General features: G+C 48.9%; 8 protein-coding genes across 8 annotated transcripts; 6 read left to right on the top strand and 2 right to left on the bottom strand.

Moving 5' to 3' along the window:
• Positions 1–432: 432 nt before the first annotated feature.
• On the top strand, positions 433–1,132 carry Pdw03_4984 (Prefoldin subunit 4, putative; the record flags this gene model as incomplete). Its single annotated transcript, XM_014683254.1, has 4 exons — positions 433–450; positions 530–661; positions 732–799; positions 940–1,132. The coding sequence occupies 4 exons, from the start codon at positions 433–435 to the stop codon at positions 1,130–1,132; spliced, it is 411 nt and encodes a 136-aa protein (XP_014538740.1).
• Positions 1,133–1,793: 661 nt separating this feature from the next.
• Positions 1,794–3,925, bottom strand: Pdw03_4983 (Heat shock protein Hsp70; the record flags this gene model as incomplete). Its single annotated transcript, XM_014683255.2, has 4 exons — positions 1,794–1,993; positions 2,046–2,484; positions 2,533–3,465; positions 3,527–3,925. 4 exons carry the CDS (start codon positions 3,923–3,925, stop codon positions 1,794–1,796), a joined length of 1,971 nt encoding a protein of 656 aa, XP_014538741.2.
• A 738-nt stretch (positions 3,926–4,663) lies between these two features.
• Pdw03_4982 (N2227-like protein) lies at positions 4,664–6,014 on the bottom strand (the record flags this gene model as incomplete). Its single annotated transcript, XM_014683256.2, has 2 exons — positions 4,664–5,777; positions 5,896–6,014. 2 exons carry the CDS (start codon positions 6,012–6,014, stop codon positions 4,664–4,666), a joined length of 1,233 nt encoding a protein of 410 aa, XP_014538742.2.
• Positions 6,015–6,745: 731 nt separating this feature from the next.
• On the top strand, positions 6,746–7,371 carry Pdw03_4981 (20S proteasome chaperone domain-containing protein; the record flags this gene model as incomplete). The annotated part of the gene is made up of 2 exons (XM_014683257.2): positions 6,746–6,829; positions 7,123–7,371. 2 exons carry the CDS (start codon positions 6,746–6,748, stop codon positions 7,369–7,371), a joined length of 333 nt encoding a protein of 110 aa, XP_014538743.2.
• Positions 7,372–11,469: 4,098 nt separating this feature from the next.
• On the top strand, positions 11,470–13,845 carry Pdw03_4980 (C6 transcription factor, putative; the record flags this gene model as incomplete). The annotated part of the gene is made up of 1 exon (XM_014683258.2): positions 11,470–13,845. One exon carries the CDS (start codon positions 11,470–11,472, stop codon positions 13,843–13,845), a length of 2,376 nt encoding a protein of 791 aa, XP_014538744.2.
• Positions 13,846–14,470: 625 nt separating this feature from the next.
• Positions 14,471–15,102, top strand: Pdw03_4979 (uncharacterized protein; the record flags this gene model as incomplete). Its single annotated transcript, XM_066100903.1, has 3 exons — positions 14,471–14,502; positions 14,826–14,950; positions 15,002–15,102. The coding sequence occupies 3 exons, from the start codon at positions 14,471–14,473 to the stop codon at positions 15,100–15,102; spliced, it is 258 nt and encodes an 85-aa protein (XP_065956303.1).
• A 126-nt stretch (positions 15,103–15,228) lies between these two features.
• Pdw03_4978 (uncharacterized protein) lies at positions 15,229–15,610 on the top strand (the record flags this gene model as incomplete). The annotated part of the gene is made up of 3 exons (XM_066100902.1): positions 15,229–15,381; positions 15,438–15,484; positions 15,550–15,610. The coding sequence occupies 3 exons, from the start codon at positions 15,229–15,231 to the stop codon at positions 15,608–15,610; spliced, it is 261 nt and encodes an 86-aa protein (XP_065956302.1).
• Positions 15,611–16,325: 715 nt separating this feature from the next.
• Pdw03_4977 (Reverse transcriptase, putative) lies at positions 16,326–18,284 on the top strand (the record flags this gene model as incomplete). The annotated part of the gene is made up of 1 exon (XM_066100901.1): positions 16,326–18,284. The coding sequence occupies one exon, from the start codon at positions 16,326–16,328 to the stop codon at positions 18,282–18,284; it is 1,959 nt and encodes a 652-aa protein (XP_065956301.1).
• Positions 18,285–18,307: the final 23 nt, after the last annotated feature.

The following is an 18,307-nucleotide window of genomic DNA, read 5'->3' as shown; positions in this document are numbered from 1 at the left end:
AACCCATTTCTTGGAGTTTGATATCTTCGGCTCAAAGGTATTTGGTTTTTTTTTTAAAAAAGAAAAAATTTAGAGTACAAGCTATGATGTCACACCAAGTACTCAACGGCCTACCCAATCCGGTGTATGGATGTAAGGAATATAGAAACAAAATAGAAGATCTGCTACATCCGAGAAAGAAGCAGAAACGAACCCTGATCAAATTCCACACCCTTTATAAACTATTAAAGTATCCTCTCTAGATCGTATCCTCTACAAACAAACATCAACTATCTCATCGCCACGCACGGACCACCCACTCAAATCCGATATCAAACCCGCCAACCAACTAACCCGCAACGAGGACAAAAACAAAAGCCCAAAGCACGAAACACGAAACAACAGACAATTCCCCCAAAGACCAGCCTTATCTCCCTCTACAAGAAAGCCAAAATGGTGCAGCCGCGTATGGTAAGCCCACCCCCACCAAGCTCAAGCGCGACAAACCCCGCCAAATTCCAGCTCTGAAGCTAACCGGACCAACGCACAGCTCACAAAAGCGGACGAGACGTCCGTCAATGATGAGAATGAAGTCCGCCGCGAGGATCAGGAGAAGATCAACCGGTTCAGTCGGTTGCATCAGCGCGAGACTGTGCTCGAGGAGCAGTTGAAGGGGAAGCAGGTATGGAGTTTTGATTTCTGAAGATCTTAGTTTCTGGAATGTATTGGATAGGTTGCTAACTGGTTTCTAGAAGGATAAGGAGGATTTGGAAGAGGTTTCGATGGAATTGGAGCTTGCTGATGAAGATGAGCTTGTGCCGTAAGTAACACCCTCTTTCCTTTTCATTAGTTATCTGTTCTGTCACGACTCTTCTCTACAAGGTTTCTCTTGGAATATGTGAAGAAACTAAAATCCCCAAGAGCAAGAAGTAAAGGGATCATGACTAACAGCCTTCCCAGCTACAAAATCGGCGACTCATTCTTCCAACTACCGCTATCAGACGCGCAGGGAATGCTCTCGGCATCAACAGAGAAGATTGACGCAGATGTCTCAAAGCTAGAGGACTCACTTGGTGATCTACGTGAGGAAATGCAGCAGCTGAAGGTTGCGCTGTATGCGCGGTTTGGTCGGAGCATTAACCTGGAGACCTAATTTTGGATGAGTTGGATGTGTTACCAATCTTCCTTTTTGTCTATTGGGACTTGTTTCTCATTGTTTTCTACTGCCTATCTGAAAAATGGGAGATGTGGCAATCGTCAGTTGTCTGCCTTGGGTGTGCTGAATGGATAAACTTGATAGGTTAGACGGCATGACATCTGCCTTGTATAAACTTATAATCATGAGCAAAGAGATGCATAAACATGTAGATAGGACTGGATATTATTAGTTAGATGAGGACCACAGCCCGTCCATATTATTCAAACAAAACAAGATAGGCAAGAGGTATCTAAGAAGGAAACAGAAAAATCAAGGAAGAAAAAGGGAAAACGCAACTAGGAACCGCTGACGAAGCAAGTAGGCAAAACGAATAATTTCACAAACCTGCAACATACATCTAGGAGCGGCACAGGATTTGCCAAGAATAAACACAGAAAACGCCTATTCGCCGGTGCAGTGATGCCCAATCATCCGGTTAGGGGTACCTGACCAGTACACCGATTCATGACTAACGTGAGGGAAATTTAATAAAACTTAAGTCATGGCCAAAGCTCTGTTCACCGATGATGTCGTGGGTCTCGTTCAGGAGGGATTTAGATGCGGCGCGCGTAAGTGTGTTTTCATCTGTGCCTCCCGTGAGCGAAAAATGGTTAGATCAACGGAACTTGGCACGGCAACGGCCCATGATCTCATTCTGGCAAACTAATTCGGCGCTGAATTCACTGCCATCGAGGGTAAGATAGATGTCGAAGTAAACACGGTAGAAGATCCCCTGAGGTGTATCCATGCGCTCAAAGTCAGTCTCGAGGTTCTTGCGTGATAAATCGGATGTGAGTGTGACGACTTCCTTGATGCCTAGCGAAAGTATTAGTGATTGGTACAAGGGAAATGAAAACTCTCCACTTACGTGGATCCTTGGTGTACTCGGGGCAGACGTCCTCGTCACAGGCGTATAATACATCCTCATACATGAGGGTGGCGCCAGGTGCAACTTGACGGAAGAAGCTGACCTTGACTGGTTCGCCAATCCTGACACGCTCTCCCTTTTGGACAAAAATCTGACGGGTATACTTGCATCGATCGCGACCATCCAAACTCGGAACACGATACTGTTCTGGGTGATACCCCTCCTTGAATGGTTGAAGTGTGGCCATAAGATAGTGCCGGCGTGCTACACGATGTGTGATGACCCGCTCGGTGATACCCGCGGTGACTGCGCCCTTGACGATCGCAGCCACAGAGTCCATCGGGCGGACCACCTTAGTCTGATACTGTGGCGGCACGTGGAGTTTAATCTGCTGGAAGAGATATTCGGAAGCACCGAATCCACCGACGACCAGAACATTCTATATCTTGTTAGCTTGGCGCTGAAGATCATACTGAGATGCTCTTACCTGGATCTGACGGTTCTGTGCTTGTATAGCGATAATCTGGTTGCGGACCAACTCGAGGATACGGTTCACGACAGGCTCGAAGCACTGAAGGATCTCCTCATTCATGAAGGTCATGTAACCCTCCTCAATACCGGCGTCGGGGAAGTCGGCCTCGATACCCACGTCCACTGCCCATTTTTGCCCGTTGTTGCGGAAGTCGGCCTTGATCCGGTTCTCAAAGTCCATGATACACTTCGCGTAGACCTTGCCCGCAGTTCGAGAGCCATCTGGCAGCTTCATCTTGCGGATCTTTGCCCGTAAGATGTTACTGAAATTCCGATTTAGTGCTGTTGAACCACACGAGTCACCAGATCCGGCAGTACATTCCATCACACTGAAAGGCTGCTCTTCCTCGACCTCATATGCAATCAAATCCACGGTACCACCACCGCAATCCACAATCAAAATAGCATCGCCCACCTTCAAGTTGAGCAGTCCGCTCTTGGCACAGAACAAGGCCGCTGCCTCGGGCTCTGACACTAGTGTGAGACGGTTATCGTTCTCATCGCGCAAGAAGCCAGCTTGAATAGCAGCAGTCCGCGTCGCAGCTTTGCCGGCGTCATTCCAAATAGCCGGGACCGTCAGGTAGTATCGGATATTGCGTTCCTCACGCGTGAATACCTCTCCTAGGGCCTTTTGCAGCTGGGCGCGAATGGCTTGTCGTAGCTTGAAAAGGTAATCGGCAGCGACATCGATTTCGGACTTGCCCGGGGGGAGGGGGGGCAGGTTGATGGGATCAATATAGGTGTTTCCGGAGAGCATCAGCTGAAGCTTGAACCACTCGACCTTTTGTACTTGAGGTTTGGGGTATCCGGTCGGAGCGAGAGCATCGGCGATGTCGGGGCCCCATCCCACTACTTTTTGGTATTGGTCGTAGTAGAGGACGGTAGGAATCTAGTAAAATATCCCGTGGTCAGAATTGCATTCATGAGGGAGACTTCTTCGTCACGATCACCTTTTGTTTTGCGTGGGTTCCGGCCCCGGGCCACTCCGTGATGATGTCCTCGCTCGCCTGGTTGTTGGTTGCGAATGCATATGCGACTCCCGAGAATGTTGTACCGAAGTCAATCCCAACAATCAGTTGGGCCTTGCTCCGACCCCCACCCTCAACCTCGACCGCCGGATTGCGCCCTGGATACTGGGTGTTGGACAGTGCCGGTGGAATACTAGGAGCCACCTGTAGCTGCATGCCATAGCCCGGCGGACCGTTCAAGGGAGCACTCGGGTTGTATTGGAGGTTTGTAGTGATAGGCGGGGGCTGTTGTTGGCCATGCACCATTGGACTCGTTGGTCGATTGTTTGTATAACTTGGTGGTCGGCCTAACTGGGGCTGCTGTGGTTGCTGATGGTTCATTGAGAGACTCGTTGATGAACTGTGACCGGAGGGCGGTGGGGAACTAGGGGTGGGAGGAGCAATCGGTTTAGACTTGGAAGATTTGTGTTTGTTCCTAAAGCCAAATGACTTAAGTCGGGAACTCATGAGATCCATGTGTGACAAAACAGGGAAAAGAGTAAGAAACTGGGAAGGGATGGAAAAGATGAAAGAGGGGGAAAGTGAGGCTGAGGTCTTGAAATTGTGGAGATCAAAGAGACTTGAAAGAATGACACAAGTCATGACATTTTATGTTGTAGCTGAAAATTAGTATGGGGAAATTTATATGCAAAATTGAAGAAGCCGGGTTTAAATTCCCGATTGTCTGTGAAAATAGGTCTACTCTATACAGATAGTTGAGGTAACTGTGAGATCTGATCTCTTTCAAGTACGGAGCCATTCAACATAGACAACATCGACAACTTAGATCTTTAATTCCCCAAATTGCATGTCGATTTTACTATTTCGCTTGGCGCCTAGCTCCCCGCGGGGTAGGAACATCTTCGTGGAAGACATGAACTTCGATATATACGGAGCATAGGTAGCATACAAAGATCTAAATAGTTTTAACCCCAAGTCCTACTATCTAATTCTCAGATTAGGCTCCTTTGTCCGAGATTTGGCCCCCAAAGGTGAGAAGAGAAAAAGAAAAAAAACAAAAAAAACAGCAGCTAATGGATCCGAATTACAGGGGTTAGTCCGCTTTCCGACCGGCCCCCATTAAACTGGCAGTTTCCGTACCACCCAGTGGGAGGGCTGATAAAGATTTTGAAGCATGCTGTTGGGATCCTGAATGTAGCCGCAGGCCTTTCGATCTCCACGCTTTTCAAGGCGGAATCCCATCCGCTCCATAAGGCTCAGCACTTCTTCCTCAGACAACTCCACATTACCCGGTTCGCCAATCCCAGCCCCCTCGTATTCGGAACCACTTCCTCGCCGGGGGTGACCGTCATCGAAATGCCATAGCAACGGACCCACGTTAATCCAGAGGCCATTTGGTTTGAGGCTGTGTCGGATTGTCTCGATGTACCGAATAAGGTTTGGTGCCGTGTCAATGAAGAAAACAGTCGCTACGGCGTCAAATGTCTCATGGTTGTTCGGCTGGGTATACAAGACGGTAAAATCCGCCGCGGACATGGACATCGCACCCAAGCGGCGACCAGCATTGGCAGCCTCCTGCATGGCAAATCCGGGGTGCACGTCAGGGATCATGACTTGCTGGAGTTGCTGTGCTCGGGATTGAAGATTGGAGAAATGCAACGCAAAAGGATGAAGGGGGTGCTTTGCCGGCCCGTCGGTGTGGTTCAGAACCCAGCTACTGGCTAGCAGTTGGTGGTAGGAGATCTCGTTTCCCTCGGCGTGATAGCCTGCCATACAAATTTCAAAAACTAAACGGCCCAGGCCAGCGCCAGGAACGAGAACACGGAGTTCCTCTCCGCTATCACCCCGTGTCTGGAACTCCTCATCGAGAGCCCGGAGAACGGGGTCATAGCAGACTTCTCTCTCGGGTCGTCCTTCAAGGCTCCAGTCACGATAGAACTGGCGTATCGTTGAGTGCGCTTTGTTGACGTCCGATGAAGTTGCGATGTCGTACCAATTTTCAGTGGGATCGGTTGTGTCGGGACTCGCAGAAAGACCAAATGACTGGAGACCCAGCTTCAGAATTGCATCGGCGATTTCAGCGTTGGTGTCAATGGCATCGTCGACTTTATTGAAGTTATCAAGGATGGAGAATGGAGGCTCCGAAAGCATCTGCCAGTGGGCCGAGGGCAAGGCATAGAAGGCTTGCCTTCGGCGATGAGTTGTATTCATATGTGCAGTTCGCCGATACTGTCTGTGGATATATTAGCCAACCCCACTGCGATTCTATGTAGGCAACTGGTCGTTTCACTCCGACGCAGAAGCTACAGGCCAGAAAGATGTCTCTTGTTATCAACTGTCTACCCACGTACCTGAACGAGTCAAATGCAGCGAATAGCACTCTACGCTCTTCTGGATCAGCAAAAGGATCGAAGTCCCCTCCCCAACCGCTCTCCTCCTCGGCCTGGGGCTTTTGATTATCGGATGCCATGCGGAGGACGTCAGACTAGGGCCACATCTAACGGTGCTACTTAATGCTACAGTGTGTGACACGCCCTATGAGAGAATTGGCAGCGACAAAGAAGCAACAGTTTTGAAAACACACGAAGAAAGAAAGTATATGGAGGGGCAGACGAAACAAGTGGGAGATCCATCCCCAAGACAAACAATGATTCTTATTGGGTGAATTGGCTTTACCGCTCTACTCTCCACCTCCTTCTTTGGAAATCACACACCACCGAATGGATTTATACCGGCAATCTACCTGGATATAAGAACCTACTGCTCTAATTTTTCGACACTGTAATGGGTAATCAATTGTGTTTTAATGGAAAGAAAGATCAAAGAGGCAAAAAAAGTTTTAAAGGGCAGACAAGTGAGATTCTGCCGGCAATACTGCTCTGGGAGCCAATGGGAATTTGGTCTCACGTGGCTGTGATGGGTTACCGTAACAGTGCCAGAGCGGGAATTCGTCGTTGAATGTCAGACTTTCAGCAACTTGTCTGAATACCATTCTCGCCTACGTTTTCTTTGTAACTAAATCTTTCTTCCTCTCAACCCAGATCTGAAACCCAAATTAGCATGGCGACCGAAGCTACACCAGCGGTTCCAATGGTAGAGCCAGCCACTCCCAGCAGCAAACCTCAAGAAATCTCCTTTACCTTGCCCAAAGCTTTTCATACAACAGCACATCTTCACTTGAACTTCTTGGGCCATTGTACCATGGTATTTCTGGCTACCTCATCGCCAGGCGATTCGGGCGGCTCTGTCAAACCCATGGGAAGTTTCGTCTATGCGATGCCTGATGTAAGTACCTTACCCGCCAACTTTTAAATTCTTATCGGATTTCAAGCAACGGCTATGCGCTTTTCTCATGCTATAATATATGGACAAGTGATGGCATTCTTGTTTTGCATCGCTCTAGACTGGCTTTCCCCTGTTCAGCCTGCAATTGATCTGCTGCACACAACTGAACCTCAAGCTCCAATTAACCAGAAGACTTATCGCGCTAAACGCAAATCCCTGGATTAACTGGAATCTCCTTGCCCTTTTCACTGAGAATTTTTTGCGGTTTCAGGAGATGACTGACATCTATATAGCGCATTTCACCCAAGTCGACAATATCAACAACACTCTACACATCACCATCTAGCATTGAATACACAGCGCGCATAGCCAAGATCCTGGCTCAACGGTTCTCCATGCCAGTCTATGTTGGCTGCAGTATTGACCCGCATGGCATGGGGTTGGAAGTTGCGGAGGAAATGGAAGGGCTATCCAAGATCATCAACGTGATCATGGAGAAATGGGAAGCGCACAAGCAGGAGAAGTCTGGAAGTTCTAGATAAACATCACGAGATATATAACTTTTGTTTCAATCCTCCATCATCAAATATCATCTAATTGAAGCCACTAATTCGCCTGATTTAGATGGAATTGTGCCTTTTTTCCTATCTCGTCCAGATATGTCTTCTTATCCCTTGTTCTACTGCTGCCTAGAGGAGCTGATGATCTCTCTTAGCCTTTGTTGATGCCTGATCACATCTTCATGGTATGCTTATTGCGGGGACACGACAAATGAACCGCCAAGTCGAGAGACAATAATCTCGCCTACCTACAGCAACCCAACTAATATTTTTACTGACCTCAATCCAAACCAACAAAGACACAGCACTCTGGCCTTAAAATGAGTCTTAGCCCCTACGAAAGATCGGTACAGATCTGTCGGAAATTATTTATCGGCTCCTCGGCACGGGAATCTCCAAGGAGTAGTCAAGCAGAGACAAAGCAGCTTTTTGCAGCGAACACCGACTGCAAGTCAGCACCTAAAGCCTTGGCGATAGGGAATTCTGGCGCTTCTCAACACCACACCCAAGCAATTCAAGCACCTGCGACAGCCACGACACACTTGTCAGAGCCACCAACATCATGATTTACGACAGGTTATTTGTGCAGTCAACCAGCAGGCTACGTCGCTGCGTTAGTTGAAACGAAAAGCTTCTTGTTGATCCGCCGTGCCCGCATCGTATACGCATCACACGTATGACTTCTACTGGCCTAACTCCGGCTCCAGTGTCCGGCCATTGATCGGCACTTTTGAGAGGTTTCTATCTCCATGTACTTTACGGATGTAGTCACAAGGTTCGGTGGAAAGCGTGACCGAACGCCCTGGATACGTCGGTTTTTTTAGTCCTGTTGCATGTGCTTTGGCTTCTTGTGGAGTTGTAATCATGTCAGCCAGACCTATAAGAAGCTGTTGGAAATAAATTTGCGGCAGAGTTGGAGAGAAGCTCTAATCGGTCCTGGTATGGTCCTGCATTCAGTTTGGCTAGACAATGCCGAATCTTCCTCGAAAGGTTAGAGTGCAGGAAAATTCTTTATACCCTTGTCGCGGGAGCGAAACACATACGGACTAGTCTCATCCGCCGGGCAAGACGTGATTTTAGTCTGTGAACTGTCAGGGGTTTGCAAAACTGGGTGGTAGACGTTTGATCGGAGTAGAAGGGTACCTCGTAAATTCTACAAAGAGGTGTGTGTGAGTTTGGTTGGGGAAGTTTGTTGGACTGATATTTAACATATGGATATAGATGTGTTGGTATCCTTTGAGAGATTGTCATCAGAAAACTCGTCCTTGCTCAGGGACACACCACCTTTCCAATGTGGATGAGTTCCGACGGACTTCCGCAAGAAAAATATTATCAGCCTGACTTGTCGAATCTAAGACACCAATATAGCTAAGCTTTGATTAACGCATGTGAGACAATGCATGCACGTTGGTTCTAGGATACCAATACGGAGTACGGAGTACTCCGTATGTACCTCCAGCTTATGTTGTGCTTATCACATATTTGAGCGTTGCATCCATTGATTGTGGACATGGATCCTTCAAGCTCCGCGCTGGTATATGGAGACTTGCATGGCCTTACATTTTGTTTCTGCCTAACGATCCCAAAATCAAATGTTGAGCCAAAAAAAAATTCATACCCAAACTTCCTACCAAAACAAGTCAGAGTCCGATTGAAAAAACCACCCAACATCCACCACCGACTCGGTAAATAACTCGAGACATCTCAGATCTTCAACGTAACCCCCTCACCCCCATTTGATCTGAGACACACCCGGGGACTAGCACACGGAAGACATCGGGAGTCTCGGGTTGACAACCGTGGCAATTGCCAAGCAGAGCAAATCGGAATGGCTCGGTTGACGGGTATTTCATCTCGATCGTTGTCCCGCTGTGGGGCGTTGACGCAAGGGCAAAGAACAACGAATTGACACATTATTTAAAACTTTTGGTTGAGTTAAATTGCTTGTGTGCGATTGCTGAGTCGAGGCGGACTTCCACCTAGTTGATTCCAGACAGGGAGCAATGTCCGGTTTAGACCTTGAAAGTGGGGGAAGCCCACACTTAGGGCGCCAAGGTAAATTTTTACTCTTTTCCCTCGGGCTGGGTCGATCTGCGTGCCTATTTGATCGAATGCTGAGTATCAACACGGTTGTGGGCCGAGAGCTACGGTGATATGCAAACAAAGCATATGAACTAGAACGGGAGCGGTACTTGATAGTCTTGATGGTCGCCATGTGGAAGTGTTCCAATTGAAGCCTCCACAATTGGAGGAGATCAAATCAAGAGGTTGCACATGCCAACCGGTGGAGGAAGCGTGGTACACCGCAAGTTCCGATGGCTAGCTTCAATTTAGGCGCCAACAAGTCAGTGTTCCTGGTATCATTGGGAGCATTTGATTAGGTCAATGCTTTACACGTGCTACTACTGAACCCCTGCATGGTATATGGAGATTGGTTCCGGAACGAACCGAAGAGACTGTCTTCGTTAGGGTTAAGCGTCAAGCTGCATGAACACGGGCCCCCTGCAACCAAGGATTGACCATTTCGGTCTTTCCCGAATTGGGATATGATAGATACTTGGTAACTCCACAGTTTCTTGGCTGTTATTTGATTGGTGTTTATCTTAAGTTTGTCGGCAAACAGTTACGCGTTCCGTTTGACTTTCGGAGCGAGTTCCCCAAATGTCGGCTCATCTATAACCAAGGGGGGAAAGAAGCCTAGAAGGCGAAATTGGGTGGCACAACGACTTGCAAAGTACGTTGATTCTGCAAGGACCGAATGTCAGCAAGACAACATACGATTTGGAGGCTTGAAAGGGAAGTGGTTAATTTTTTTTATCGCTTGATGAGCCGACCGGAGAAGTTCCGAGAGCACATCCGTGAGCTGGCAAAGATTAACCAAGGACTGGCCAAGCGGCTGAGGCTGTCTGGGCTCCAGGAACTTTGGTGTTGAAGGGGGGGGTTTCTTTTTTCTTTTCTTTTGGTTTCCCTGCACAGCATTCACACAGTCCGTACCCAGTAACAACTGATGCATGGAATAAAGCACCAGTGGTATTGTACCGCATACATTCTCCGTCCGTTCTCGAGACTAAACCCAGATGGGATGGAACCCCGGAGCTTGGGATATTGCATTTAAAGAGAGGGCTTGGCGGGCTAAGGTGGGCTGGCCGGAGTGCTCTGTATTATTTGGTATATATGGATAACATATCTACTCCGTACTCCATACTCCATACTCCGTACGAAGTAGATAGACGGCAATAGGTTCAAATTCGGGAGAGCAGGGTTTGATACAACATAGGCAATGGACGAAAAAAAAATGGCAAAGAAAAAGTCATCAAATCCGGGCCAATGCTCCAAGTGGTCCCGGTGCACTTCCGAAGTCGATCGCCAGGGCTTGCGGAGATCTTTGTGGACAACTTTTTTCTTTCGGTTTATTTTTGGGTATCATATTTTTACGTCAATGTGCTGTTGTATTAAGATCGTTCCAAGGTGACTACTCCGTACAGATTCTCCATTAACCAAGTGGGACGAAGCTCACCAATACCTAGGACATGACTTTGTCTTTCAAGCAAGATCTAAACACTGCCACTGCCGATCTCGGGCTCACTTGCTTATATTACCAGTATATACAGATGCCACAGACGCCATCCTCAGAAAAGAGTATCTCGGCTTGGATTGAAAATGTTAGGTAGATGGTAAGGCTCTTCTTCGTCGATCTAGTAGTTCTCTCCTTTTACTCTTATGTTCCCCTCCTCTTTCCTTTCAACGTTAATTTTACATTCCCCGTTCTCCCTTTCTTCACAAGATTCTTTGATCTTCATCTTTCCCAAACTCGGCATTTAACATGTACGATCGTCCCCGCCTTTGGGGTGTATTTCATTTTTAATTTTTAAATTTTTAAATTTTTTTTCCTTTTCTACTATCTCAACAATGGCTTCGCCATTCCTATTCGAATAAAACCTGGAGAGAAATCGAAATCTTGAATGCGCTTTGGAACTGTGGAGATAGCCCTTATCTTACGTCGCCTCTAAGATTCTTACCCCAACTCTTCCTTAAATTTGTTCCCCTCATATTTGTCTATTTATCGGAATACATCCAACCATGCAGCCCTCTCATTTTCGAGGCCATCAAGGCTACGGGCTGCCACCCGTGCAATCGATGACGTCGGGCGCATTCCCGGCTCCTGCACTGCTTTCCGCTCCGCCGAGCAGACCTGACAGCGAAATGCGAATGTCTCATTTACTGCAGCCTATGCCCTCAGCCGGGCCGACGACATCACCGTACCCGCGCTTTTATGATTCTGCCTCAGTCTCTTCCGGTGAGACTGCGCTTCCCGATGCGCCACCAATGAACTCAGTCTACCAAACCAGCCCCGGACATGGGCAACAGACCGCCGCGCAACTACAACAGAAGCGCGCGTATCGCCAGCGTAGAAAAGACCCTAGTTGCGATGCTTGTCGCGAGCGTAAGGTCAAATGCGACGCATCCGAGTCGTCCAGCTGCACCGAATGTAACAATCGCAGGGTCCGCTGTCAGTTTACCAAAGAGACGAACCGCCGCATGTCATCTATCAAACAGGTCCAGGATCTGGAGAAGCAGTTACAGAATACCAAACAGCAATTGCAGCACTTGCAGACTGGCATGATGCGGCCGGATCGCATGGTGGATGTGGATGAAGGCATCTCGCAGCCGATGATCAAGTTGCCTGAGATCGAATATCGACCCGTGCGCCGTTCGAAGGCGCCCATCCCACAGGATTTCTCCGAGGTGCGGTCTAATATCCGATATTACGGCCATGGCATCTTGAAGGTGCCCACCCCATACCGCCAAAAGGGTGCAGAGTCATTGGTGACTGGCAATGCGCCGGAGCTGCCGCCAAAGGATCTAGCCGATCATCTACTGGCCCAATATCTGGGTTGCATTCACGCGGTACTTCCGGTGCTCCATTGGCCCATTTTTATCGCAGATTATGAGAGGGTTTATCGGTCGGGGTCGTTGTTGGGTGTCTCGACTGAATGGGCGGCTGTACTGTTTGGTGTGTTTGCCTGCGGCGCCATCCACACGAACGAGGCCAATCGGGAGGAGGAAGGCAAGAAATACTTACGCACATCCTGTGCGATTATTGATGTTTGGCACGATAACTTCAATTTGGATCGGGCTCGCGCGGCGCTGCTGGCAAGCATATTTCTCTACGAGGTCAATTCGAAGTCGGCTAGTTGGGTGTGGATTGGCTCGGCAGTACGTGTGGCTCAAGAGATAGGGCTGCACATCAACTCCGGACCGTGGCCTGCAGTCGAAGGGGAGATGCGGAAGCGTGTTTGGTGGGGATTATACACCTGGGACCGACTACTGGCGCTTGAGATGGGGAAGCCAGTGTTGATCAACGATCAAGATTGCGATATCGATCTACCATGTCCCGTGGACGAACAGTACATCACAGAAGGAGGCAAGATTCTGGAAAGTCAGCCAACCACACCATTGCTAGCTACGATCCACGTCGTCCGGTCCATCGGCCAACTCACGCGCACCCTACGCTCAGCAACCATTAGCCCCGCCACCCTTGAGACCTTCGAACTCCACTTCAACACCTGTCTTGCAACGTTCCCATCTCAATTCCACCCCAAGACCGACCAAGATCTTGACCCCCGCTCCCTCGCCCCGGTAATCTACCTCCAAAACGCCCGCCTCCTTCTCCACCGCCACAACATCTCCCCCTTCTGCCCCGACATCGTCCGCACCTCAGCAATGGACTATTGCGTCTCAACGGCCCTTGACACGGCCAACATCCTCGCCCGCTGCATGCGCAACTACTCAACACACCCAGACCCACCATGTATCAACGATCCCCGCTCTCACTTCGCCTCCTCCGCGGGTTCCCTCCTCTGCACACACATCTGGCGCTGCACGCTCCTCCTCCTCTTCCGAGGCGAGTACGCCGGTGCTCTTGTCTGTGTACAAGCACTCTCATCAATCGGCGACATGCGCACTGTGAACGCCGCCTGCGGGCGATACCTCGCCTTCTTCCTACGGCGTCTGCTCGTTCGCATCCAGCCATCTGAGGGCAACTTCTCCGATGTCGACCACGACGAAGAATTGATGGCATATGTCTCGGGCGACATGCAAGGAACTAGCGACGGCAGCTGGATATGGCACGGATCCGAGACGGGGTCTCAATTGGAGAGGATGGGGATGGGTGTCTCGACGCTGACATCATCTCATAATCGAACGGAAATGAAGATGGATGTCGGGTGGGAGGGTTGGGGTTGGGTTGAGAAGACTGTGCAAGATCTTTTTTCTAGGCAGCATCAGCATCAAAAACAACAGCAGCAGATTGCTTTTGGGCAGCGGGATGTTCCAATGGGACAGCCGATTTTGGAGACGTCTTCTTCTTCTACTCTTGCGCCAGAATCCACTTCTGATACAGACAGACGGTCGAGCTCGGCACATTCACGCATGACGATTGCTAGCATCATTTGAAGCGGACATGTTTTCTGCACATTTCTTTCATTTCTCGTCTCTTGGTCTCGTTGCACCAAGTACACATCGGACTTCACATGCGATGTTTCTAAATCACTGTCTCATGTCTCTAAAGCCTCCACCTACGTCAGTAAACATCGCACATCACAGCATTGCTCTATCAGGCGTGAATGTGTTTGGCTCCGGACTCGATACGGGCACTGCCACTTGCTTCGCGATTCTTTACATATTCCTTGCAAATATTGCATTGCCGATACCCCATACCCAAGAACTTGTTTCTAGCCTTTCTCATTTATATATACACAACCTTCTCGATTTCCGAGAGTTATAGCATGCATTTCCTTCTTACCTTTCCAGTTCTAGCCGAATGAACACTAGGTCTCAACAGTTTGACAAAGCTTGAGCCAACTTTAAGACTACCCGGTCCTCGCCAAGTAACCCAACGATCTCAGTCAGTTTATTTCACATTCACGCAGTTCCCATGTTCCATGATTGCTATGTATACTTTTAATGCCATGAGAGACGGTCCGTTATCAAATCAGTGTGTATTTATAGATCAACATGAGAGGCCTTGTTTAGAAAGACGTCAAAGAGCTTCTTTCCTAGCTTGAGGCTTTTCAACTTCATGGCTTGGCCCGGGCTATGTAACTTTTACTCGTAAGCGATCAGAAACACATGGTCATTGCGACAAAACGAGGCAGAGTCAAAGGCTATGATGAAATCACAGAAGATTAGCATTGTTCTAAAAAATGGAGTGTTTAATCAACGGAGAACCAATTGTGTTGCTGCATAAGCGATAAAGTGAGGTGAGTGGAGACCAATAACAGACATCGGAGGCTGTGTTGCCCGGTTGCCCGAGGCTGTCCTAATCGGGCAGTACAATTCGCACGAGACCTTCCCCAGTTCATGGTTGTCATAAGATATATTTAAGTCCCTGCTTCGGGACGTCTTTTTTTGTCTTGTTCACTATCAGAATCCAGAATTGCGAGCCTCGTCTATACTTATCTTGAAACCCGAGCAGTCGTCGCCTTGCATAGCAGCAACACCTCCAATATCCATCTCCAAGTGCTATACTTGCCGGGAAAATTATTTTGTGTACTCTGCGGTAAGTCTTGAGCCCTAAAAAAGGTGTAAGATTCCACTAACACATTGTCAGTCGACTCGATTAGCTCTGATCCCAATCTTGAAAGATGTTCCTCAATCTCTTTCGGTCCAAAGAAGCCAGGAGAAGAAAGGAAGAAGAGAAACGAGTTGTGAAGCAACAAGAGGAAGACCGAAAGCACCAGCAAGCGGCTGTTGCTTCATCCAAACCAACTTACATTCCGTATTATACCCCTCCCTCCACATCCGCGTCGTCGACTACCTGGAGTGGTAGCAACTACAATGCCATGGTTGGCAGTAGCAATTACGACTCAGGAGCTGGCAGTAGCACCCATCACCATCATTCCAGTGGTGGGGACAGTGGCCATCACTCTGGCGGTGGAAGTAGCAGCAGCGATTCATGCGGCGGAAGTAGCGGCGATTCAGGTGGTGGAGGTAGCGGTGGCGATTCAGGAGGCAGCTCTGGGGGTGGCTGCTAAGCTATATTGCAGCTCATGTTATCGGGTCTGAGTAGCGATCTGGAGACTTTGAACGCAAGGTGAGCTAGTGAAGACACTCATTGTTCACAACGAAAGCAAGCGTTCTGATAGTCAATCATATTAGAACTACTCTCTCTGGGTATCCAGCCGTACATTCCTCTCATGAGGATAGCATACTCTTCTAGACCGCAATTTCATACTTGGATTGATTTTGTTTAGGAGAACCATGGAAATAACGTTGAGTCTAGTCGTTTTGAATCTGAATGTTATCTTTTTTCTACTCCCACTAGAATTCAGCTTGTCCAATTTAGTGTAATCCCACAAGCGCCGCTATAAGCTGCTCAAGTTAGTACAAAGCAATAAACCTCGATAATTCTACATCCCATATGTCTTTTCACAATGTCAAACTTGAGTCAAGCTCAACAAGGTCTTCTTTCCCCGCTGATTCTGCCAAGCCGTTCCCCTGGCTGAGAGCCAACTTGCTGTCGCACACCTGTCAAATCACCAAATTAACTGGATCTCGGGTCTCTGCATAATGTTTCAAGAGAAAATATCTATATCATGTTTGAGGAGAACGCTTAGATATTGAATGACTAAATGAATCTACGCATAGCGTAAAATTCTTCGAGAAAAGTCAGTCATGGTTTATAAATATCGAAATCAGAAGAGAAGAACAGTACAACTATATAGGGTTGACAGGTCCATAGGTAGTTGCATCACAACTTCTTTAGGTGGGATGTGGATTTAAGTATATGATATGATAAAAAAAACAACTCTTTTTGCCCAGATTCAATTTTTGTTCTATCTCGCCAACCAAGGGCCTACAGGCTCTCAAAATTAGTTCAAATTCTTTCTAACTTCCGGCTCTATCTTTTGATCCTATTTTATAGGAATTGAAGGATGGCTGTCGCCGGTGGTGGAAGAAAACCAAATTCGCCCCCTGAAACAGAGTTTTCAAAGGCACCCCCCAAGAAACCACGGAACCACTTTAGTACCATGGAGGAGCTCGCTCAGAGTGCTAGAGAGGTGCTGAACACAATGGAAAATGACGGAAGAGGTGAGATATATATTATCAACTTTGTGAAATCCGTCGAGCAATACGCACTGAACTCCCTGAAGGGGGACAAACCGCAGGTTCAGGTCATGGAAAAGGTGCAACAGGCACTCAACCGACTCGACCAGCGTATGGATAGCATCGAAAAAGCTACGACGGCGATCAAAGCAACAGCAACGACACCGTCCACACAAACAAGCAATTCGAACGACTCGGCAGCCTTCTGGGCACGGCTCCAGAAATGGGGACAAGGGACCGGCTCCGGCCCCCCCCCATCTCTCCCGACAAGCAATGGATCATCCTCGATCGGAGTTTCGCCAGCTGAGCTCCGCGAAGATCGAGAGATTATCGTCAAGATTCGTGACAGCGACACCCGCGAAACCCTCCGCCGGCGGACACCAAGGGAGATCGTCGAGCAGGCTGAGAGGACACGGGAGCAAGCCGCCCGGAGGAAAGCCAGTGCCCCCCTTGGTGGTGGCTGCCACTTCTTAGCGGCGAAGGTTCTCCCCTCTGGGGATGTGAAGATGACGGCGAATAGCGCTTCCGGTGCGGAGTTGCTACGAAAGCATGCTGACGGCTGGTTGAAATCATTCGGCCCAGCAGCACATGTTAGGAAGCCGACATGGGGGGTAGTAGCGCGCGGTATCGATACGAAGACGATGCTGTTGACACAGGAGTCGATGGCGGGGATGGCGAAGGAGCTGGTACGCCAAAACAGCCACTCATGGGGTGATACCCAGGTTGAAATCCTCCACCTTGGCTGGCTAGTAAAACCTGGCAAGCGTCGTGAAGGCTCTATCATCATTGAATTCACCGACCCGGTGGTTGCAAACCAGGCGATCACGCAGGGTACGCTCTGGCAGCACCAAGTGCACCAGACTACCCGCTTCTGCCGAGAAGGCCGTTCGAAATTATGCCTGAAATGTCAGAAACCAGGACATGTACACTCACAGTGTCTAAACGAATACCAGTGCGGCCACTGTGCGAAGCAACACCCGACCTGGGAGTGTGCTAAGCAAGGGGACGTCGAAGTGAAATGCGCCAATTGTGGCGGAGGCCATAGGCCAACGAGCGACGCATGCGAAGTAAGAACAGCAGCGAAAGAAGGGGCAAGACTAGCACTGGCTAACAGCCCTCTATTCCATCGTGTGCCACTCCACTTCCGGCAAAGGGAGACTACGAAGGGTAGTACCACTACCTCCCAGTCCCAACAGGGACTCGATACCCCAATCCACGCGCCGCAGCAAACTGCACAGCGCACGACGATATATCGGGCAGCACCTACATCGAATCGGACGGTGATCGCATCGCATCCGACAGAGAACGCACCTCATCCGACAGAGAACGCATCGCATCCGACAAAAGAAATTCGGAGGATGTATACAAAGGTTGGGGTGGAGAAGCCCCAACGAAGAAAGGAGCCCAGCCATGTGATGCGAACTAGATCGAGAACGTCGGAGGATGACGATCTACCTATCATACCAGAGGAGCTCGCTGAAACTGCCTCAGCAGTAAGCCAGTCGGCTCGCTCTTTGAGGTCACAGAACCAAGAGACTATGCAGTTCATGACAGATCCGGAGAAACAGCTCCAGACGTCATATAAGAAGAGGAGGATGACAGCACCAGCTGATGATATGGCGGAGGACTACGTTATGGATGAACAACCCCGAACGACTCGGCGATACCAACTGGTACGACACAAAGTTGCTGAAATCGACGAAGATGCGGAAGAGGAGTTCCATGATGCGTCGGAGCACAGTGATGATCCAGGAACAGACACCAACAACACCACCACATCTCAATGAATTACTTCCAAATAATTCAATAC

Source organism: Penicillium digitatum, chromosome 1 (genome assembly GCF_016767815.1).
Source record: "Penicillium digitatum chromosome 1, complete sequence".
Lineage (NCBI taxonomy): Eukaryota > Fungi > Ascomycota > Eurotiomycetes > Eurotiales > Aspergillaceae > Penicillium > Penicillium digitatum.
The sequence above is the reverse complement of the archived record's forward strand: the minus strand, read 5'-3'. Positions and strand labels throughout refer to the sequence as shown.